Source organism: Clytia hemisphaerica, unplaced genomic scaffold (genome assembly GCF_902728285.1).
Source record: "Clytia hemisphaerica strain Z4C2 unplaced genomic scaffold, Clytia hemisphaerica genome assembly, whole genome shotgun sequence".
NCBI classification, from domain to species: Eukaryota; Metazoa; Cnidaria; class Hydrozoa; order Leptothecata; family Clytiidae; genus Clytia; species Clytia hemisphaerica.
Window position 1 is genome coordinate 189081 of NW_027103432.1, and position 14080 is coordinate 203160.

A 14080-nucleotide genomic window follows, 5' to 3' on the forward strand; every position below is an offset into this window, starting at 1 on the left:
GACTATTAGAGAAAACAGAGAACACTGAATCACGCTTAGCGAAGAAGTCAAGATGGCGGACCCAAACACGTCAGAAAGTGGTGAAACTCGTGTTGCCTCAAGACAAAATACAGATACTTCTGTGGCTGAAACCGATCCAAATGTCCAGCAAAATGGGGATCAACAACAACAACAACCCCCAAGAGTCGGTTTGGAAAACTGTTATTACGAGGATTGTTACTTTTTGGATTATTATGCAAGTTGTAAAATCTTTCACTGGACAGAAAGGAGCGACTTCTCCAGACTCACCATCATCGGCATCTGGAAATGTCAAAGGTAACAATCAGCCATGCTCGAATCTTTTCAAAACAAATGATCACCTTGAACTTTATCTTTACTACTCTGAGAAAGAAGACTTCACTTCATTTGATGCAAAATCTTTGTTGTGGCACCAGGGCGATATCAAATTTGGTAGCTGGTATGATGGCCCAGATAGAGATGGTTCCCGCAAGAAAACCGGAAAAATCCAAGCCTCTGAGTCTTTAATGAACAATGGTAGCTTGTACTATCATATCTTTGTTGTTAAACAAGGATCCTCACCTGATCCGCGGTCAAAGTTCTACGATAAGTACTCAGTTTCAAGCCAAACAAAGTTGATGACATCTTTTCGGAAAGAAAGAGTTCATAAAACCAAGAACCTTTTAACTGGAGCAGCAGACACACAAAATAAATTGGTCCAAAATGACACAAAAGCACCATTAAAAGTCATATCATTCTGGCATCCTAACTTGACCATCAGTCTTTTGGATGATCAAACACCATGGCCAAAAAATGGTGTTCCGCAGCCTCTTGATCAATATATCAAGTTTGATAACATTCAAAATGTCTATTTTCCAGTTGTCTATGTGAATGACTATTGGAATTATGTTAGTGACTATATGCCAATCAATGATACAACACCTGAGCTAGAGTTTCAAATAACTTTTGCGCCCATTTCCATGTTTAAATGGCAACTCTACATATCACAGTCTATGCGATCTCAATGGAACCAATATCTTGGTGACACTGCTGAACAGTCTGATCAAGAACAGGATATGATTAAAAGAATTTTGCGAGAAACAAATCCTTACCTCCTTGCCCTAACAATGATTGTCTCTTTGGTTCACAGTGTTTTTGAATTTCTTGCATTCAAAAATGATATTCAATTTTGGAAGACACGTAAATCGCTTGAAGGACTATCAGTACGATCTGTGTTTTTCAATGTTTTCCAAACCCTTGTTGTGTTGCTCTATGTGTTTGACAATGAAACAAACACTGTTGTTGTTATCAGCTGCTTTGTTGGCCTGATCATTGAATGTTGGAAAATAACCAAAGTTGTTGATATTGGCAGAGACCCTGACCGAAAATGGGGACCTTTCCCTGCAATAAAATTTGAAGATAAATCTACATATGTGCAATCTGAAACAAGAGAATATGATAAGCTGGCATTCAAGTATCTCTCATGGGGGTTGTTTCCATTACTTGCTTGCTATGCAGTTTACTCGTTAATCTATGTTGAGCATAAAGGGTGGTATTCATTTGTTTTAAGCATAGCCTACGGTTTTCTCCTCACGTTTGGTTTCATCATGATGACACCGCAGTTATTCATTAATTACAAGATGAAAAGTGTCGCTCATCTTCCATGGAGAATGTTAACCTATAAAGCTTTGAACACTTTTATCGATGATATCTTTGCTTTTGTTATTAAAATGCCAACCCTGTATCGACTGGGTTGTCTACGTGATGACATCATTTTCTTTATTTATTTGTACCAGCGTTGGATTTATAGAACAGACATGTCTCGTGTCAATGAGTTTGGAACATCTGGTGAAGAACCAACAGAAACTGAAAAGAAAGATGAAACCCAAGAAGCAATTGCTCCCCATGACGAACAAGAACAAAACACTGAAACCAAAAAAGACCGTTGAGATCATTTCTTATTTTTTTTATTTCGTATATTCTGTTATTTTATAACTACCAAATATGTAACTGGTGGACTTTCTCATCTCCAAGACACTTACTTCGATCCAGTATTTTTTGATACTTCGATCCAGTATTTTTCGAGCATGTCAAAAACTAAACATTTGACTGCTGTCTATTGCATTAAAGGAAGAAATTTTGGCGGGAATTTAATTTGGTGGATATGGCCGAAAAAATTTTTTCAGAGGGAATTAAATTAGGCGGTTAACTTTAAAAATTAAGTTTGGCGGCAACTTAATTTGGCAAATTTTGACCAAATCCGCCAAATTTTTCCTGCCAAAATTTCTTTCTTTAATGTACTATTACGCTTGAAAGAAAGGATCATCAAATCTTTAGGTTATTGGAATAAATGATTCAAAAATCTATTTTGGCTTTTTGACCATTTCAGGATCAGTCTTCAAATTTTAAAATAGATTCAAGCTTTTGTAAGCTATCTTTTCTTAGTTTTACTTTCTCCCCGAAATTTCGTTTGGTACCAGAAAATTTTGATTACCATAGAAATAGTTATATTAATGTTTTTTTCTATTTGATAATAATAATTTTAACATTATATCGTCGCTGTAAAATAAGAGTGCCTTATGTCCATTTTTGACATTTTGAGGAAATTGCATTTTAAGTATTCTCATGTTTGTAATATTTTACTATTGTAATATTTTCTTATTTTACAGCGACGATATATTCAATTTCAATGATTTATATAATTCTTACCTTGTTCACAGTATTATATCCTATCTATCCAACAACTGAATCCTTTCTCAATTATCTTTCAATGATCAAAACTTCACGGATTTTTACTTTTCCATATAAGTTGATCTGTGCTAAGAAAAAAGGGTGTCAGGAAATCCCCCCCCCCACATATTTCAAAACGCTAAAAGCTCTGAAATTCAAGACAATTTTCAAATTCGGGAGATTTGGATTACGCAAATCTACTTGATCATGTCACGGATTTTGTAGAAGAGGTCAATCCAGCCGTCTTTTTGGGGGAATTTTCTTGTGCGATCAGGTTGACGATAGATAAACGATAGTCGATAAATAATGCCGTTTTTAAACAAAAATCTTGCGCCGTTTTTAAAAGGTATTTTATTCAATGAGTGACTTCAAGAGCATCAATAGGAACCAAATTCTTTGGCCAAGCTATCTGAGATGATGCAGTTTTGTGTTTAAAGTTTTGCTAAAATGTGTTGTTCACTGCGATCTGCAGCTGTAATAAATTTCAACGTATTTTGGCTTAAAAGATGACTTTCCAGTCGTCAAAAGTCCACAAAAATTTGACAGAGACTTCTCAAATATTTAATTTCATTCTTCCAAACCAGATCACTTTCGTTTTCTCAGATCCCTCAGATTCCCTGAAATCCCCTCTCAGAAGTCCTATTATATTTTAGTTCTATTCATAATCATAAAACTTTTTGGCCTAAACTCAACATTCTAGATCTAAAAAGGATACAATAAAAATTTCATATCTAGCATTTTTCAAGAAATGTCAAATATTCTTGAATTTGTGAATCCGATACAGATCGCTGTGGCTTCTGCAAATATCATTCATTCATTCTAAAACCCAAATATCTCGTGATCTAGCCATCGAAACTCTAAAACCATACCATTCTCAGTTAGTGCGTTTCAAGGCTGAGCTTTTGAGTTAATAAACGGGAGGTTTAGAATAAGCGGGGTGGTTAGAAAAATCCTCAAAGCTTAATACAGTAGAATTAAGGGCAAAAGAGGAAACTTTCAAACATTTTCCCAAAAAATTAATAAGCGTGGGGTCGTGGGTTTGGAATAATCAATGTTCTGGGTGGGAAACTTTAAAGAAATTAATTATCGGGGGACGCTTAATAGGTACCCGAGAGTAATTCGAAAATGTAAAAATCTTATGACCGGGAAATGAAATGAGGCGGGTCTAATAGTCGTAATCTAAAAAAAACACTACTTTCGTTACGTATTGTTCACCAGAGGAATGTAAAGAGATGGAAAAACAGCTTTTTGAAAACAATGGAAAAACGGCTCGTCATATACCAGGTCTCTTGCCCTTAAGGGAGTTTATGTCGAGTAAATAGGTTTCTTTTGTTGTCGCTATAAAAAATGTGCATAATTAGCGTGTTGTGACAAAATTCTTTTGTTTCAAGCCTGATTATGCGCAAACCTTTAGGGCTTATATTTTGGGTACACCTCTCATATACGAAAAGGTACATATATCTTCTTGCTCAGAATTTCCTAGCGATTCTACTGATATAACCGCATCATGACCGCACCATAATATGGAAAGCTAGAGCTCGAGAAAATTATAACTTCATCTTGATTTTACTCGACATCTGACAGTTTTACAAGAACCAATTTAATATCATTGCGTTAAGAATTTCTTTTGTTATACATTGGTAAAAATATTGCTCCTTATTCTTAAAAATTGAACTAGTAATCGGCAAAAAAGGAAAAACAAATTTTCAGTTTTATCGTCAAATCATGTAGAAACCGTCCGATTTGTATTAGCCACATTCCGCGGACGCGGTCGAATTGGCGTGTAGGGATAAATTTTTCAAAATGGTAGATTTCACTTTCGTTTTCAGTTAGGCGGCCTATGGATCTGAGCAAATCTGAGACTATAAGACTGGAAAAATAAACAGATTTAGCAAAGAAGAAGCTGAGGAATCAGGGGCGGATCTAGGATTTTGAGGGTACCATGCAAAAACTGAACCTTTTTATCAGGTTTACATTAAATTTTAGTCAGAATTAGTATAAAAAGTGTGTCCTTTGCTTTCTCTCATAAAAACCATTAATTTTCAGTACAGTAATTTAAACAAAATCGTTTTTTTCTCTGTATAATAATAACAAGACCAAATAAAAGAGAAACCATATAAATAAATATTTAATGAAAAGCAAACAGCAAAAGAGCAAAAAAAATTTGAGAGTTTTATCTATTACTGTACTTTGTATAACAAGAAAAGTGTGTAAAGAGGGCAGTATAGAGTGATGAGAAAGATCTTCTTTCAAATTTGTTTTTTTTAATATTTGAAGTCATAAAATATTTTCCATTAATTACATTTTAAAGATAATACATATATACCTACAAATATATTACAAACAATCCCACCAAATAGAAATTCTTGTTGATACAAAATTTATTTTGCAATCTTGAATTCCAAGAGTTCCATACAAAAAAATGTCATTTAACTGTAAATCCCATGTTGTAATTTGATCAGTGTCCATAGGCTCAATCTCGTTGTCTCAGTCCACAGTGGGATTGAATTGTATGCAAAGTTTTACAACTACGCAAATGAAAATAATATAATACACATCCTGAATTCAAAAACTAGGGGTGGAGAATTCATACCGTGATTGACTGCAATAATCTTGAGGACCCTCATATTGTTTGTATATGTAATTTTTTTATGAACTTCAGAATTCAGTTCTATAAAAACATCCATTATTGGCATTAATTTTCAATCCAGCACATAAATAATGTCTTCTGCAACCTCATCCTTGAAGCATGACCTTTGATGTGTTTGTATCCTTCGTGTATCCTATTTGCTATTAAACATCGAGCTGTCAGTAAAGTGTTCAACAAAGCCAAGACCAAAACCAAAAAAAAGCTAAGTGAGCAACTATCAAAAAAAATCTCCTGATGGTCAACCTCCTGGTTGTTGTTGGGGTTTCGATTGTGTGTGTACTGCTTGCTCATTTTCTCCATAGCATTGTTGTTCTTGAAACTGATAGAATTCCAGATAAAAAACCCAACGCTTCTTTACTCGTTCGTACTTAATTTTCTTCATCAGTTTGTATTGGGATTCAGGAACTATAACATCTGGTAAATCATTAGAAGATGATCTGAAACAAACTCCAATGGTCAAACATATGACACCAAATTTCCAAATCCTTCTGTTTTGAAAAGTCTTTTGTACTGTTTTCACAATTCAGGATCCTTTGACAAACGATGGAATTTAATAGGGTTACCATTACAGTCTTTCACAAAAACACAAGCTGGAACTGCAGTTACTTTTCATTGTGGGTTGTGAAAACAACTCCAATCTGCTAAAAATTTCAGTCTTCTCTAACTTTTCCTCTCAATCTTGCCTTGTTTTGGTTTGGAATTTTCGCAAGATGGCGCATATCATCGAAAAAGTCCCTACAGCTAGTTACCAGGCCCTTTTACGGAATGTGGCTAATGGCGAGCCGTCTTTTCTGGACTTTCATTAAATGACCTAATCAACGTTTTTACAATAGAATTTTCAATAGAAGTGATCGTTGAACTTTGAGTAATAATCAGAAAAGCTGTTTTCCCATCTCTTTACATTTCTCTGTTTTCACACTCCTTCAGATGAAAACAGTCAAGATTTATTTGTCGGCTAATTTTTTTATAAATGCGTTTGAACCAAAAACCTTTAAATCCACTGCGAATTTTTTGTAGTTCTTGGATCCAAAAGAAACAGCTCTGTGCCAAATTTCAACAACTTTATTATTTCAAGGTTTTTTTAGCTATCTTCAGACTATTAAGAACAGGGAAACACTTTCAAATCCCAGGCTATTTTTTCATGGTGGGATTTTTTGAGCAATGAGATTTTTCATTGATCACATTTTGATTGGCCTTGAATGTAAAACATTTTACCTTCATGTATTGGCAATTTTTATGCAATATTTTCCATCCGTGTCTGGGATTGTTCGGGGTGTAAAATGATACACGTAAAATTTGGCTGAGCCTGGATGTGCTTATTTTTTTAGCAATTTTCAGCCTAAAATGTTCTTAAAATGCGTTCTTAATTTTTCAGACTCCTCTAATTAAATCGACAATATCATGCAAAATAGTCGAACGTGCGCAACGCACTGGGCTCAACTTCAGCGGATTCAAATTATTCATAGGCCCGATTGTAGACCCCCAGATATTCACCCAAGGAACAAGTGTGCCAAATTTCAGCCAAATCCAACCATTTTTGAGGCCTGTAGGCTCTGCTCTAAAGTTTTAGCCTCGTTTTGGCGGAAAACTCGTCCACAGGCCCCAAAAATCAAGTTTTTTGAAAAACGAAAAAAAACACTTGCAGATATTCACCCAAGGAACAAGTGTGCCAAATTTCAGCTAAATACGACAATTATTGAAGTTTCCAGGCTGCCCCAAAGTTTTAGCCTCGTTTTGGTGAAAAACTCGTCCCCAGGCCTCAAAAATCAAAATTTTCAAAAAATGAAAAAAACACCCCCAGATATTCACCCAAGGAACAAGTGTGCCAAATTTCAGCTAAATACGACAATTTTTGAAGTTTCCAGGCTGCCCCAAAGTTTTAGCCTCGTTTTGGTGAAAAACTCGTCCCCAGGCCCCAAAAATCAAAAATTTTCAAAAAATGAAAAAAAAACACCCCCAGATATTCACCCAAGGAACAAGTGTGCCAAATTTCAGCTAAATACGACAATTTTTGAAGTTTCCAGGCTGCCCCAAAGTTTTAGCCTCGTTTTGGTGAAAAACTCGTCCCCAGGCCCCAAAAATCAAAATTTTCAAAAAATGAAAAAACACCCCCAGATATTCACCCAAGGAACAAGTGTGCCAAATTTCAGCTAAATACGACAATTTTTGAAGTTTCCAGGCTGCCCCAAAGTTTTAGCCTCGTTTTGGTGAAAAACTCGTCCCCAGGCCCCAAAAATCAAAATTTTCAAAAAATGAAAAAAACGCCCCCAGATATTCACCCAAGGAACAAGTGTGCCAAATTTCAGCCAAATCCAAGCATTTTTGAAGTCTCCAGGCTGCCCTAAAGTTTTTGTGACAGACAGACACACACACAGACAGACAGACATTGTCAGATTGTAGCTCAACTGAAGTTGAGAATAAAGAGCACTTAAAATTGGTAAAATTTGGACAATATTTGACTCTCGATTTTAGAAAATCCATCCCTAAGTTCAATTAAAACTGCTTGAAAAGAGAAAAATATTGTAGTTTCTTGTCATTTTTTTCCAAACTGAGGCTGGGCATGTTCTTACGATGTTCTTAATTTTTCGACGAATTTCAGCCTCAATGTTCTTATAAACTAGGTTCTAATAAAAAAAAAAACGTGTACTTATTTGAAATACCACCCGAGAATGGCCATTTAACAGGCTTGGGATTTTTCAAGGCGTAAAAAATGTGTAACTTGTGTTTTAATATAATATATAGTCCCCGTATGTGTGCTATTTCAAGCCTTAAAATAGTTTCTTTTTATTTTCAAATTCCAGCAAAATATAACTTATTCTAAGTTTCAAAGGGCGGATAGACCACCACACAGGAAAAATGTAGACAAAACCTCGTGTAAAGAATGTTTGTTATCTTAGAAATTACAATGCCATAGTTAATATAAACAATAAAAAAAATGCAATAAAAAAGAGCACAATGTAGGTATACAAAAATTAAAATATAGACTTAGATTATAATTTCAGATTATTTTAATAAGGCGAAAATAAAAGTTTTTCCGGAAACCGGCCGGGTGAAAATAAAAATTTTTCTGACCCGGCCGCAGACTATGGGTTCATCTATATGGTTTATCATAAAGAAAATCAAGTTGACCGTTCAAGCTTTCAAACGTCGTTTGGTTAGATATTCCCGCTTGTAAATCAAGTTTTTTTCAACTCTTTGTACATAAAAGTTATCTTTAAAGTTCTATTTCAATGATCTTAAGTTATCAAAAATAGCGAAAAAAAATTTTCCGGCCGGCCGCATGAGAGCTTTTTTCCTTCACCCGCATTCAGGAAACACTACATTTTTTTATTTTTGCCTTATTATACACTTTTAATAAGCCTCGGACAAAATTATGAGTCTCATTTTGCTTACAAAACCTCTCCTTCTCAAAATTTATAATTTTACTTGCTTTAGAATTTCTAATATTCATCAAAAAGCAATTGCATATAATAAAACTGATTCCTATATCTTAATCAACAAAAATTAATTAGACAGAAGTCAGTTAATCAAAAATTATTTGGTGATCCAAACCGAGTCGCCAACTTTGCCAGTGTTAAGTTTCACGAATTCGAACCAAAGATGAGTGGAATTTGTTACCGAGAACCGACCGTAACCAAAATCAGCGTCACGCACCTTAGACCATTCCTTTGTGAACCATTTATTGATCTCCAAGTTCACACCTCCTGTACCGACCACCAAATGAGTTATCCCGTCCTCCCGGCATTCGTTGCGATATACTTTACACGTTCGTTCGTAAATGTGATAGTGAGCCCAAAGACCGACATCCACTTGGTATTTGTATAACAAATCTTCCAGATATTGTTGTTGACCAAGTATGGTAGTCCAATCTGGTCCTACAAAAGAAAAAACACTTTAGCATCTCCATGAAAAACTTTAGGCGTACAAACTTTCGTGAGCAGCGATTTTCGCGAATTTTAGCACTTTTCGCGAAAGTAAATGTCTTTGAAAATTCTTGAGGGGGCAATTCGCAAAAGTTTATGCTCGCTAAAAGAAATCTGTAAAGAAAATTTACTCAAACTTTACTCTTTGACGATAACAAGGATCAAATTTAGCGTAGAAATTATGCAAAAGTCAATCAATTGTGGTTTGAGTACATTTGAACGATCAAAACACTGGTTTATGTACCGAAAACTTGATTTTCTACTTAAAATATACATAATTCGCGAAAAAATTTTTTTTTTTTTGTCAAGTTCGCGAAAGTAAATGTCGTAGATTTCGCGAAAGTTTCTGCTCGCGAAAGTTTGTACGCCTAAAGTAAGCTTTTACCAAAAAATCACATTCCTGCAGAATATACACATTTTATTAACCCCTTACTCTTAGGTGCCAAATTAACGGGGGGGGGGGGTTGGAAAAGTTTTTCAAATCAAATAAACGGGGAGGACCCCCGGGGGGGGGGCACTCGATCTGAAAACGATCATACGTTCGGCCCAAAATTTGGCTTCTAAAATCGGACCCTTACAGTGCAGTGAATTTCCATGAAAAATCATACCCTTACAGTGCACTTTTTCAAAATTTCTCGCCCGTAAGGGTGAAAACATTTGCAATTTTTCAAGAAAATGTGGAATTTTTCCTCCAAAATTGACCAATTTTGTGCCAATTTTACTAAAAAATTGACCTTTTATCACAATTTCCTACCCTTACAGTGCAGTTCAGTGCAGTTTTGTAATTTCCTACCCTTACAGTGCACTAGCTGAACTATGAAAAACCTACCCTTAAGGGCCGAACGTCTGGTAGGTCATTTACCTTGAGTGCCCCTAATGGGGACCTAATTACCGGGGGGGTTGGAAAATGGACTTTTGAAAACCCTAAAAGTGTCAAAATAGACTAAATTTAGGCTTTTTAGAGTAAAACAAGAAACTTTCCTTTTGGGAGCTGGGAATTTTTTCAAAAATTAATAAACGGGGGGGGGGGGGGTCCTAATAACGTCCGGGGGGGGGGGGGTTGGAAAAAAAATCGAAAAATTAAGAAGCGGGGGGGGGGGGCCGTTTATTTGGCACCTAAGAGTAGGCGCTTTCCAGTAACTTTTGAGAAGTTGAAAATCACAAAATTAAAGATTTCATTGCAATTTTCGTAATTTTGACCTCACCTGGGTAATATTCACTGCAATACATCGGTCGATGGGCGCTAACGATCACAAAAGGTGTTTTGGTGCGATCGACATTCTTCAGATCATTTTCCAACCATCTATATTGTAGTGAACCTTCTCGGTAATCGTGCTCAGAGCTGATGGAGACCATGTGAATGAAACCAACGTTATAACTATGCCTAAGAAAACAAATAAGAGAAAAATCACTATGAAATAGTGTATGTATAGATATCAATAATCAAAATCATCAAAAATTTCCAAAATCAAATTGAATGGAAAAAAGATCCAATCTCTTATTTACATTTTGAAACTTTTCATAATCCTCGATGTTCTTTTATAAATACTAAGATTACATAAACATGTTTCAGGAAACACATACCAGAATATACCGAGTCCATTATCAGGCATATGAAATCGATTAACCATTGGAATAGCACATTCACCGAAAGATCCTTGACCTCCGTTATACCATGATGGATGCCACATCGGTTGGTGAGAAGGGTCTTTATCAAATGCATAGATGTGTTGGTACTCATGGTTACCCAGGTTAATCATGTATGGAGCCAAAGCGGACATTGGTTGAATCTCGTGAAACCATTGATCCCACAGGTACGCCTTAGGAGAAAGGAGAGGAAATATTTGTACCATACACAAAAAGGTCAGTAGTAAAATAGTTCAAATAGTCGGTAGATGAAAGCAAAGTTTTTTTCACTCAGATAGTAATCAATAAAGACCAGGGCAAACCGGTGCAACATTTCATCTAGCATGCTATTTTTCGAATGATGGATGAAATTCTTGAACAGTTGGTGGAAATGTAAAATTTTCAAAAAAAAAGGAAAATTCAAAAAAAGTAGAAAATAACGTGTTCGATGAAGTTTGTTCGCAATCAAACATTTCATCCAACATTTGTAGATGAAAGACTCCATGTAGCACTGGATATAAAGTTGCATGAAATGTTGGACTGGTTTGCCATGGCCTTGAGACGGAAATCTGTCCGAGATAGAAGATTAATGTACGCTGAAAGTTTAAAGATTTTCATGTAAATTAAGTGTTTTTACATAAAGTTTACATGAAGTTTAAATTTTCAATGACAAAAGATTCTTACATATCCACGAGCGTACGAGATGTCTCCGGCATGGTAAACAAATTTCACATCGTTATTCTCGATCTCTTGGCGAACTGATTTGGTGGTTGTTTCAGCTTGGGAGGTGATTCCCATGTCACCAAAAGCGATAAATTTGAAAGGAGTCTTATCTCCTCCTTTGATCACAGTTGTAAAGTTGTACACTGACGTCATAAACTGAAATGTGGAGACAAAAAATGGATCATTTTTTTCAAGATCCGGCAACAAGAGTATTACGAAAGGGCTCAACACACTCCGAGTTTACTTTTTCTCAAGATATATAAATACTGAATTCCTTTGTATTGAAAAGAGGAAAGTTTAACTTTTGATGTTTATTTGGATCAAGGAAATTCTAAGATTGTGATCGAAATACACGTATATAAGGTTTACTTTTAAAATTGCTTAAAGATGTCGAAAATAGATCTGGTGTTCATCAACCGAAACAAAATGCTTAAAAGGGCGTTCTTTCCAACAGACCTTCCTTCTGCTGTTTCATTAAAAGACTCCACATTATTGTCGTTATTAAAGATTGAAGAAAAACCTTTGACACTAAAATTAGGGGACGAAATTATTAAGTGGAATTTTCAAGTGGCTATTGTTCTAGCTTGAGCTTCAATAAGGTCTTTTCTTGGTATTTATTTTTACCTCTTTACTACCACAGGAGTAATAATATCTCGTGTTGGGTTCCAAGTCAGTCAACAAAACATCATAAATATACCCAGCATCCCAAAATCCAGTTGTGTTAGCAGGCGATTCGCACATGTCTGAAGCTTTGTAAGTTTTGACGGTATATTTCGTTTGTGTTTTGTCAAGGTCTTTTGTTTTACCATAACGTACTTGGATGCCTTCAGAGACTGATAAATGAAAAGGAAAATATCCTTAATTTGAGACAAACTTACAAGAACACCTTTATAGGGTTTTTTGAGGAGAAATGAACAACTGGTCTCAGGCTTTAGCTCCACAAACAAGGAGTTGCCGGTTGGAATGCTTCAATGTTCCCTTCAGTTCAGTTCATAAATAGCCGAGTCTCCTCCCCCTGGGCCCCTTCCGTCAAAACAATCAAAAGATTATCTAAAAGCCCTGTCTCACAGATTTCTGTAAAGCCCCAAGTGCTAGATGCCGTGCTTTAAACTCTTCAAAGCAAAAAAATGTGAATATCGCAAAAAATATTACTGCTATTGTTTTCGAAAACCCGTGAAACTTCTTATTGGTCAAGCACTGAAATTCTATTGTAAGGTCACGTGAACTAGGTAGGATTTGCGACCTAGGTAGGATTTCCGACCTAGGTACGATTTCCTACCTAACTTCGGCACACTTTTCAGCCAAAGCACGACATCTCGTCATCTAGCCCTTCGGGCTTTATAAATATATCGCTATCTACCAACCATTACTTTCAGGCCCTGTTCTTTTCCTTTTTAAAGGATACTGAGTTCTGTATCCTTCAAGCATAACAACTTAAGTGACTAGGCAAACAAATTGCTATTTTTAAGGACTTAAGTACCTTCAGCAGAATTCCACATAACTCTCATCTCTGTTTCTTTTCCAGTCATCGCCAAGTGGACTTGAAGTGGAGCAAAAATGTCGCCATTTGTAAACCTCACTTTGTTGCTAATAGCAACTAAAGTTTTACCACCATTATAATATCTGAATGCACAAGGAGCTCTCATGTTGTATAATTTGACTGTATAATAACCATATCCTTCTTGCCAAGTTGGTGATTTTGTGACATCGATATAATCAAGTCCATGTGTAGGGTTGTCATAATAAGGACAGTAATATCCAATTTTATCTGTTTTTGATGGGTTGGGAATTCCCTCCCATAGAACTGTCACTTGTCCTGCATTTTCGACTTCTTCTGGCCAAACTTTCAGCGTAGCTTTCATATTATTGAGATCTATGTTATTGTTGAAAGGTCCTTTTAAATGAAAACCTGGCAAACTTGCATCCACGATCGACCCATTAGGATGCTTTCGGCTGTAAAGAAATTAATAATAATTAGAATTTTTTAGATTATCTAGTTTTATCAAGGTTTAACCTAAAAATTTCGCCAGAGACGAAATCACATAATCTATCTTTGAAAATTTATTTTTAAGGGGGATTGGAAATAAGAATATCTCCATCGAATAAGGGACGTATTGAATAGTAGAGTGTCATTTAGGAGAGTTTATTGTTGGCAGTGACTTTCAATAAATTCGAATATGGGGCTTATCGAATAAGTTCCCGGGGATTTAAAATCCATTAAAAATGACCAAAATCTGAAAAAGTGATTCACTTACTTGAAAAAAGTTGGTACAGGGTCGTAATCATTCTCCCCTTTAGCATTTAAACCAATCATATTCAACAGAAACACTGCTAAACATCCAATCAACTTCATTTTGTTTATTGTTTTTGTTGTTCTTAATTCATATTGTTTCTTTGTTTATCTAAACAAAATGAAAACGTACATACATAA

At 35.6% G+C, this 14080-nt stretch overlaps 2 protein-coding genes across 2 annotated transcripts; one reads left to right on the forward strand and one right to left on the reverse strand.

Moving 5' to 3' along the window:
- LOC136798049 (putative lipid scramblase CLPTM1) lies at positions 1–2741 on the forward strand. Its single transcript, XM_067054633.1, is given in 2 exon segments — positions 1–172; positions 174–2741. Coding segments are annotated over 2 exon segments (1893 nt in total). The 5' UTR covers positions 1–52; the 3' UTR covers positions 1947–2741.
- Positions 2742–8247: 5506 nt separating this feature from the next.
- LOC136798051 (uncharacterized) lies at positions 8248–14050 on the reverse strand. Its single transcript, XM_067054635.1, has 7 exons — positions 13905–14050; positions 13130–13602; positions 12274–12482; positions 11611–11805; positions 10885–11120; positions 10506–10684; positions 8248–9252 (listed from the first exon to the last, which is right to left on the reverse strand). The coding sequence occupies exons 1-7, from the start codon at positions 14000–14002 to the stop codon at positions 8912–8914; spliced, it is 1731 nt and encodes a 576-aa protein (XP_066910736.1). The 5' UTR covers positions 14003–14050; the 3' UTR covers positions 8248–8911.
- Between the last annotated feature and the right edge of the window lie 30 nt (positions 14051–14080).